Source organism: Ascidiella aspersa, chromosome 8, assembly GCF_963924565.1.
Source record: "Ascidiella aspersa chromosome 8, kaAscAspe10.2, whole genome shotgun sequence".
NCBI lineage: Eukaryota > Metazoa > Chordata > Ascidiacea > Phlebobranchia > Ascidiidae > Ascidiella > Ascidiella aspersa.
In genome coordinates this window covers 14,518,192-14,527,673 of record NC_139454.1, presented here as the reverse complement: position 1 = coordinate 14,527,673, position 9,482 = coordinate 14,518,192, and the positions used below count along the sequence as shown (strand labels likewise).

At 35.2% G+C, this 9,482-nt stretch overlaps 1 protein-coding gene across 1 annotated transcript in view; it reads right to left on the bottom strand.

Moving 5' to 3' along the window:
* Window positions 1-751: 751 nt before the first annotated feature.
* LOC146136259 (V-type proton ATPase subunit H-like) overlaps window positions 752-9,482 on the bottom strand; it is a 30,301-nt gene continuing 21,570 nt past the window's right edge. Inside the window, exons 10-12 of the mRNA XM_083395276.1 lie at window positions 9,121-9,222; window positions 5,113-5,226; window positions 752-2,005 (exon numbers count right to left, since the gene is read on the bottom strand). Coding sequence (XP_083251402.1) covers window positions 1,972-2,005; window positions 5,113-5,226; window positions 9,121-9,222 — 250 coding nt within the window. The 3' untranslated portion in view covers window positions 752-1,971. The remainder of the gene's footprint in view (window positions 2,006-5,112; window positions 5,227-9,120; window positions 9,223-9,482) is intronic.

Here is a 9,482-nt window from a genome sequence, read left to right as displayed (position 1 = left end):
CACTGGTCTAGATTATATTTGTACACTTGATAGCACGAAAACAGGACCAGCCTTCCCATTGACATGTTTAGTTTTTTTTAACAGGCATGTGAGTGTGAAATGTCATATTTGTGTTGTTTTACAAATTAAATGTGTGAAAGCTGCAATTTGTTATTTTGTGAAAAGGGGTAATTGAACTCCGTCATTTTCTTCTCGGGGGGTAACGATATGAAATAGGTTAAGAACCACTCTCTTAAATAGTCAAACCTTTTGTGCTCGACATGCTATTTAAAGCTCCCGGACTAATGGGATAAAGGTGGCTTTTAGTCAGACTGGTTCGCCACTCTGGCTTAAATCTTAAACTCCACGAACTTACTCTTTTTATTACTATCAAAATTTATGCCATTAACATAAAAATACACGGACTTCCTGTTTTGGTAATTTTATCGGCAGTTCAGTGTTTATGGTCGATCCCCGTGCTTTAGTGATAGGATTAAAAAGAAGGCTTAATTTAACTTACGAACTTCTTGACGCATTTATTTATAGATATGCAACTATAAAGCCTATTAGTAAAGTGCAATAGGCCGCTGCAAGTACAGCTATAAAGCCTACATAATAAAAACTTTGTTATACTACCACAAAAAATCGCACTCGCTTCGATCGCCCGTGGCATCATCACTATTTAGTATTCAGTATTGTAAATAAATAATCGTGCTTTAAGGAATTTTGTCTTGTTCATCGAAAGACAGTCCCGTGCCCAGAAATGATACTGAAACCTTTGTCGGTTTATTACAGGATGGGTATTCTTCACTTTACTAAAGAACAGTTTGTAGGATTCACGTTTTGTTAACATGATAAATATGCGGAATGGCAAAATCAATTTTCCAAATGCGCTTACGGTTTGTTGGTGATCAAGTAAACTTTAAAGGCCCGTTTACACTACAGCTACACTGGGCGTAATTTGCATTTAAATTCTATTGTGGCGAGCGTTTCACGCTTTGCTAAACTCAAGCCCCGTGCAGCTGGAAAAAATGCGCTTTGGAGCGATTTCCACGCTTCGCTAAACTCAAGCCCAGTGCAGCTACAGAAAAACATTAGGTTTTGTCGCGATTTTTACGCCCAGCGCAGCTCACTGCAGCTGTAGTGAAAACAATTCCACGCCCAGTGCAGCTGTAGTGTAAACGGGCCTTAAAACATTTTTTCAAGTAAAATTAAAATGTTTTTGAAAGAATCCGGCGCTCATTTCTTGACGATTTATAACTCGAGGATTCATTCCATCGCAGATCCTTTGCGAAATTGGTCAAAATATGTCGCTGGTATTATTCTATGTTTCCCTTGTAAAGCATGTATCTGTTTTAAATAAAGCCTTCGTCCCACAATTTGAAGTCGAACGTTATGGTCCGACTGTTATGGCATCAATTAACAGGGAAGATTTGTTAAAAGCACATGTTTTTGTGTTACAGGCCATGTACGATGCACCGTACATACTGGTTTGAATCACTGGGTAGAAGACCACCACCTACAGAACTTAAAACCCGAATCAATAAAAAAGGCCATTAGGACTGTATAATTTAACTGTTATTAGTCAGAAAATAAACTCCACAGTTTACTATTGCACGACGTGAAAAAAGTGACACTAAATACTAATTTAGATAATATAATACAACCTTACAAGCTTAACATGTACAATATAACTTGCATATACTTCAGATTTTAAAAATATTGCTTGGGTCTAATCCGTCTTTCATTTAAAATTGTCAGAAATTTGAAATATTTTAAAGTGCAACAAGACTCTTATTTAGCTTTCTTGAAAAAAACATATGTATGTAAATATACGAAAACAAAACGGTACAACATGATGTATATATAGAGGGAAATAAATCAACTTCCTTAACACAACAAGTGGTAAACAGGAAAAAAATGCAATGACTAAAACATCAAAAATTCCAATAAAGAATACAAATTGTAAGGTATCTTCCAGAGCAGTTGGTTTTAACCACTTGCTAGCTGTTTTCCAAGATATTCCCTGCAATGACAAAACTGTTTCAATAACGCGTTAAAATACACTAAACATGTGGTTTAATTTGTGACATATATAAAAACATTTCTGGAAATGTAAGACCAGTGACAACTTTGCACCAACCGGTTGTCAACTCTACTGATTTTGTCTGGTTAGTAATCACTACCAAACTATTCAACATTAGAGTAGTGGTTCAAAACCTGTAATACATGTAACACAATGTGATATAAGGCACCCTTTGTTTTAGGTGTATAATTTCGGAAAATTACCGCAATTGTAGTATTATTGTTGAGGGTTACCATAGATTGTATTTTCGCTTTACCACAATTTTTTTGTTTATTTTTTAAAGCCGGTCGTAAATGGCTGAAAAAGGTTAAGAACTACTGACCAAGATAATCAAGTCCAAATCGTCTGCAGTTGCAAAAGAAAGCCAACCATTCTTGCTTTTTTTAGTTAAAGAGTATGACTGTGGATGAGGGTTATTAAAAAAACCCACTTTTTTGTTGAATTTTAGTGGGGACCCCTGAAATTGTTTGTTTGTTTGGTTCAGTATTGACCGTCCTTCGTCAATTGGAAAATTCAGATTTGGTTTGAAAAAAAAAAAAAAAAAAATTATCCTCCCTTAAAATATTTTTTTTCTTTTTTTTGCATTGCTTTTAGTGGAAAGAGCTATAAATAAACCTGTTTTACAGTTTAAAAGTAAGTAGTCATGGCATAAATGTCACATTTTAATACAATTTGTTAGGTTGTTTTACACGAAAAATGACTTTTTTAGGATGTTTTCATGAAGTTTAGATTTGTGTGAATACTAAATGCACTATTTTATTCAAGTGTGCTGCACCTACATTATTTAAGAACTAAAATTATTTTTTCATTAGTTGGAAGAATATGTTATGTTGCCAATATACTCCTTCGCTATAATCTAGAAACCACTGTTGGTTGATCATCAGGCTTAATTATGCAGCTGATGTGCAATCTTGGTACAAAGCCTGAACACCACGTCACGGTCTTCCCAATAGTTTCACGCTCTTTGTTTTACTCAGATAAGGAAACTTTGATCTTATAGTAAAGAACTAAGTATTGTCGTTGTGATTGTAACATCTAAATTGACCCTGAAATCTGGTAGCAATCTCCGTGCAGTTTCTACATACCGGAGAATTAGATTTCGTTGCTCTGGGTCTTGCGTTAGTATATTCTTGTAGTCTTATCTACGTAAATCTGCGTTAGGCAACATCGTTGACAACCTTAAGCTTCTTTAGCATCTTGTTAAGACGTTGGTAACTGGGAAAGGTTAACTATTACAGATTGTTTTCAAACCTACGGGTTCGTAGAAAGGATCATCGCTAACAGCTCCTAGAGCCCTTAGGAGAATTTCTAAACATCTTAATTGCAGTTGTATCATACCTCGCAAATGGTAGTTTCGGGAAATATAGGAGGGGGGGTTGTGCGGCGATCCTATAAACAACCTCCTCCAACATAATTGCTAGCGTGCAAAAGCTCGGGGATTACTTTATTAATGTCAATTTCCAGTTACCACAATACGAATTAAATAACGAAGCATACAATGGCCCATTTCTCGCATGTTTTTTGGTGCTGGAATACATAGAAGTTACGTATGTAAGCGCCGTCATATAAGTAACTTCCGCTAAGTGTTCTACTTAAAAAGATATCTACCTATAGGCTTTGCGTTATCCATAGTACCAACTTTTTTTTTACTTTTATGGGTATGTCTGTGTTATATGACAGACAACAGACAAAGTTAAAACTTGTGCTGTAACCAAAGAAATCTTATTGCTAAAGAGTGAAAGTTAGTTTTAAATTTTAATTCCTTGTTATTTTTTTTAATATTTTAACGTATATCTAAATATTAGATAAACAAACAGTTCGGCAATACTTTAAACAATTTTACCATGAGTTGCCTAGGCCTAAAAGGATCTAATAATACATATTTCGCGAACTTTTATGGAAAATATGTTTCCATAAGTGAAACGTGATTTTGATCAAGCTCCATTATAGCATGTATATGTATACCGTATTGCAGGGGTCTCAGACACGCGTCAGGTGAGAATATTGTGCGGTTTTAATAATCATTTGCTAAAACACTAGCAAATTTACACGGACGTGTTGCAACGTAATATGGAAGAGTGATGGAAGATTATTACATTATATTTGACCAAGCAAAATTAGTTAGATTTCGCATCGTGCTTATTGCAGTTGAAATTAAATTACATCGCCGGTTTAACGCCATCTGTCCTTTACCAGTTAGAATTAAACTGGAAAATACTCAACTTAAAATATTTTTGTCGAGATTTGTCGGTCGGTCGCTATGTTCAAAAGTCGCAGGAAACCAAGAGAAGCAGGGTAAAAGAAAGCCCTCCGTCTCTATGGTTCGCCGTTTGAAAAAAAAAATAGCTTATACGAAAACTTTTATGTCCAATTTTGCTTGAATCCGAGTGTTATTTTGTCCTATTTACGCTAAATAAGACAGCAGCCTTTGTCCGTTTTAATTAAATCGCCAAGTATATTTGTCGCTTTAAATTAAATCGAAAGAATTACATACAGACATACCTTTAACGCCAGTGTTTTTTGAGGCGTATCAAAATTAGTCAAATTCAATCTCTGCCTTAAGTTAAATAAAACTTGTTTATGTTTAGGCGTGGTTTCTTAATAAAGATTTGGTTTATTTACAAAATTAAGATTGGCTTTATTACGCAAGATTTCAGCAATCTGGCTTTTTAAGCTGTTAAAAATACATATTGTTATAAATAACAAAAAATTAAACTTCGATTTAAGCTAAATCGGTCAAACAACGGCGCTTCATACGAACGCATCGCGATGCCGTAAAATAGAAAACAATTTTCTCCCTGACAGAAAAAACACTGTTTCTATGAGTGAGGGGAGTGGAGCAATGAGATTGTGGCTCAAACGACCGTTGTTAAAGAGACATACAAATTTCCCCCATAAACGGTTTGAACATGTTTCCTAACAGTATTAAGTAAAAATGTTATGCCATTTGAACAATTACTTTAGCTTTATTAGTCCTCCGACACTTAACCTTGACAACGCCGAGTATTTCGTCTAGAAACATTTCTACAGCCATGGTGCTTTCTTACCAATTGTGTACCATGAGTTTCTGCACTGCTATGAGTGCATTGTACTTCACTTGTGGATTTTCATGACAAAGAAGTTGCATGACAAGCTGTTTGATACCAAGTTGATCGATAACCCTGCAATGGAAAATCATGAAATTTTTTTAAGTATGACAACGCCAAACGAAGTTCGAAACTTTCTTCACAACGACAAAAAGGATTTTTTGAAAACACAACTTACAATCTTTTACGATCAAAGATAAACATAGGTTGAAAAACAGTTAAATATTTACGAAAGTAAGTTTATCAGAAATACTTCTTAAGGTGAAATGCCTAAAGCAGTGTACATTGTAATAATAGTATAAAGTAGAATATCGAATCCTTGGTTTTGAATCCAAATTTGACTCGTATCCAATTTTTCCATTTATTTCGGGTAACTGGAACCGATATAATTTGTTCGATTTACCGCAGATGTTTGTGTCTAATTGTAAAACGTGACGGCAAGTTTAGAGAAGAGCGTGTGCTTACTTTAAATACTTCAAATGTGGCCATTTAGTGTGGCGTTGGTGTTCTTTTGAGCGACTAATTACTTCGCGTTTCGCGATAACCTTCGCCTAATGTGTCAATCAAGCGTTATTGGGCGAGCGACCAACGTGTAATGGCAGGTGCAGAGTCTGCAATTTCGTTTAGTACAAAAAGTTACAAAAGTAATACATTCCACCTAAAACGTGCTGACGTTGGACAAAAAAGAGGTTACTTTAGGTCAACTTATGGCCATTATTCAGCGAGGTTATGAACGGTGCAATTGTCAAGTATTGGTTAGGCTTAACTGGGAATAGTAACGTTTTATTGTTTTGCAGCACGTTAGTTGACTGTGTTACAGATCACGCTTGTAGTAAAGTTGACACACAACAATGCTTTATAAAACAAGACAGAATTGCTGAAGATTTTGTTTTGTTGCATTGTACTCATTATATGGGCAAAATATAGCGTTTGGCAACAACGTGGTATTTGTATCGTTTCATGTTTGTTTGTTTGTTTGTTTGTTTGTTTGTTTGTTTGTTTGTTTGTTTGTTTGTTTGTTTGTTTGTTTTTTATATGGTTATGCATAGCAGTTTACACAACTGCTTCAAATGGGGGTTGTTTAGAAAGGTAAACATTTGAGAGATTATATTTTAGTACAATATACACATATTAGCAAGGTGTTTTGCTATTTATTTCTATCATTATAGGGTATTTTATAATTACCCTCCCCCAAAACAAAATAGAGGTTAAATTATAATTATTAATAAAATATACTAGGGATTCGATATTCTGGATTCGTTGTTCTTGATTTAAAACTTAATATTCTGAAATCCCTGGGATTCTACTTCGAACAATTAAATTTTAAACGATAACGATACCTTTGCATAAAGCACAAGTAAAAACCGGTTACACTGTGGCACACACAGGTTGCGGACAGCTTGGGATAGACCAGAACTGGGCAAATACGGCCCACTGGGGATGTTCATTGTTGAAAGTAGAATCCAAGGGGATTTTAGAAAATCAGGGTTCATATGATGTCGATCTATTCGACCTTTTTGGCTTTGCATTTCATTATAAAACTACAATACAGATTCGTGCATAGTGTACCCGATCTTTACAATGTTTGAAATTTTCAACAACTGCCATTTGAAATTACATAGAAAAAATATACATAATAACTCTACTAAATCTGGAATTGCTTTCGAGCTTCGGGCAAAAATAAACTTTTCTCTGGTAGTTTTACGCAGTTTTGCAGGGAGAAAGGCGCCCAGTGGTCTTTATAAATTATTACATCCCGGTTCACATTTTTTCAAACTAATTAATTCCACTCAAAAATTGCCAAGTTACCCATTTTGGGCATTAAATTATAAATTTGGCACACAAACGAATACAAAAATTTAAATTGGTTTCAACAGCAAATTTAGTGTGGTGGTTGCCCAAAAATAGTGTCCACCAGTTTTTCAAAAAGCGGCTCCACTTTTCATAAGCATAACCATCATGCTCAACATACAAGCGATTTACGGTGTTTTGCTTTTAAAATGCTCATTGCGCTGAACTTTGTTAAACAAAGGTATGTGGTTGAAAACGGAAAGAGTAGTTAACTCACAAAATTGGACAGAGGCGGGTATGTTAATTGCATCGAAATCCAAAGTAATATTTATTTGGTGAAATCTTTGTAACCTACTAGTTCTTAGCTAAAACAACTATTTTATTTAGAAGAAACAACCATTTATCTTTACTATGTACTTAGTCACGTTTATTAGTGCGACGAAGCAAACAAAAGCAGATATGGGCCAAAAATTTCGCCACTTAACTTAAGGCTTTGATACGAAAGGGGTTCAAATAGGGCTAAAAATGTATTTAACTTTAGCATTTTGCTTACTGCAGCCCTTGTACAATTTTAATTTGTTTAGGGCTGGTGTTAATATGTTGGTTGGAGCAACATGCGAAACAGGTGCTAACAGTGAAGTCTACACTGCCACAAGAGTTCGCATTTAAATTTGCATAAGTAAAATATTTTGTTTTGTAAGAGCAATAAGATATTTCACTAAAATAAGCCTTCAAACAGCAAGTCACATGCGCCTAGTGACAATGATAAAACGCACAGGTGCCAGTCGCTTCGCGAACTGAACAAAGCAAGCTCTGTGAATTAAGTCTGCATTGAAGTTTTTCACCGCTAGGTTGGAGTGGATAGCTACAAAGAGCTTAAACGATAACGTCAGATTATTTTAGGTTTTTGTTCCCCAATCAAAGGCCCCTAGGGGTACAGACGCATAAACCTCTTATACGAACCTACATACTACTCTACGCTCTGTCTGAAAAATTGAAGTTCTACAATGTATACTTTTCTATAAAGCTTCGGACAAAAATTTGTCTGAAACATGCATAGCAAACCATAACAACCAAAAAATAATAACGGCAAAAAAGTTTCTGCAAGCAAAAAAACGATATGGGCCGAAAATGTCCAGCCTTAACTTATGTCTTAGATGCGAAAGGAATAGTTGTTAGGGTTTCATTCCGTTATACGTCAGGTTGAAAAAGACTATGGAAAAATATTGCAAAACGAATTTTAGAATATTTTTCCAATCAAAATATTTTGTTTGTTTATATATTCTTATTTTTGCCGCTTCAAAACAAAAATACCATTTCCAGAGACAGTGACAAACTGACACTTGACGCCTAAAAGCTTTACCTTAATGAGAACTTGATTTTTTGACTATGGTCCAATTTGGTGACATTGTTCACGAACGTTATATAAATGAAGCTTCTACCAATGCTTCCCTGCGTTCTACGATGGTTGAAACTTCATTACATTACCTCGGTTCATCATGTATTACCGCGACAATAAATTTAAATACGGCCAGGTGATTGGGGAATGCTGGAAAAATATATTTGATAAATAGACTTTACATAGATAATGCGTACGGCCATGTTATTCGATTTGGGCCAGGTGACATGTTTAAAAAGCAGATATAATCATTCTCTCAAAATTTTTACGCCTATGATTTTACTATACTTTGACCAATTTGCTCTGTTTCCAGCAATATGCAAAAACTCTTTTATGTGCCTAATACGCCACCTATTAAATCGTAGGTTTTGCGAACTTAAACCAAATAAACGCATTGTTCGTAAAGATTTATTTTTGTATGACGCCATGTTAGGGCGGGACTGTGTACCGTCATCCCTAAACATGCATTCAATTTGAGTATTTTGCTTGCTGCGGCCCGTGTAAGGCGGGAAATTTCAGCCCATATCTGTTTGGGCTTGCAGAAGTAGGTTAAGGACACTATGGAACATGCAACGTATATACTAAACCACAAACCATAGTGAAATTAATACGTAACCCTGGTAAATAACTAACCCCTGACAAATATACACAACCGCAACCTCGTCTAGTTTCATAGTTATGTTTTTTAATTGAGAGATTAAGGTTAATGAGGGCACTATAATGTTGATAATACATTAACAAACTAATACAATGATTAAAAAAATGTTAAATCCACATACTTTTTTCCACGTGGATAATGACGAACATACTCGCCAATGTCATGGGTAGCCACTGCTAGGATATCTGAATCTTGGCATGTTTCTAGCAAACCAGTGAGTATTCTGCAACAGTAACAGATAAACTTATTTAAAATTAAGTCAAGTTCAGTTTTCTATAAACAGTAACACAAAACAACAAAAGGATTTAACATAACATTTGTGAAATACGAGCCTATGTATTTCAAATTATTTTAGGACACGGCAACCTTTTCCTAGTCTCGGACCTGACCCAAACTCGGAAAGGTCTCGGCAGGCCGTAATAAATTTTAACTGATACTTTTGGTAAAATGTGTACTGTTACGCATTCTAGTATAACAACTGTT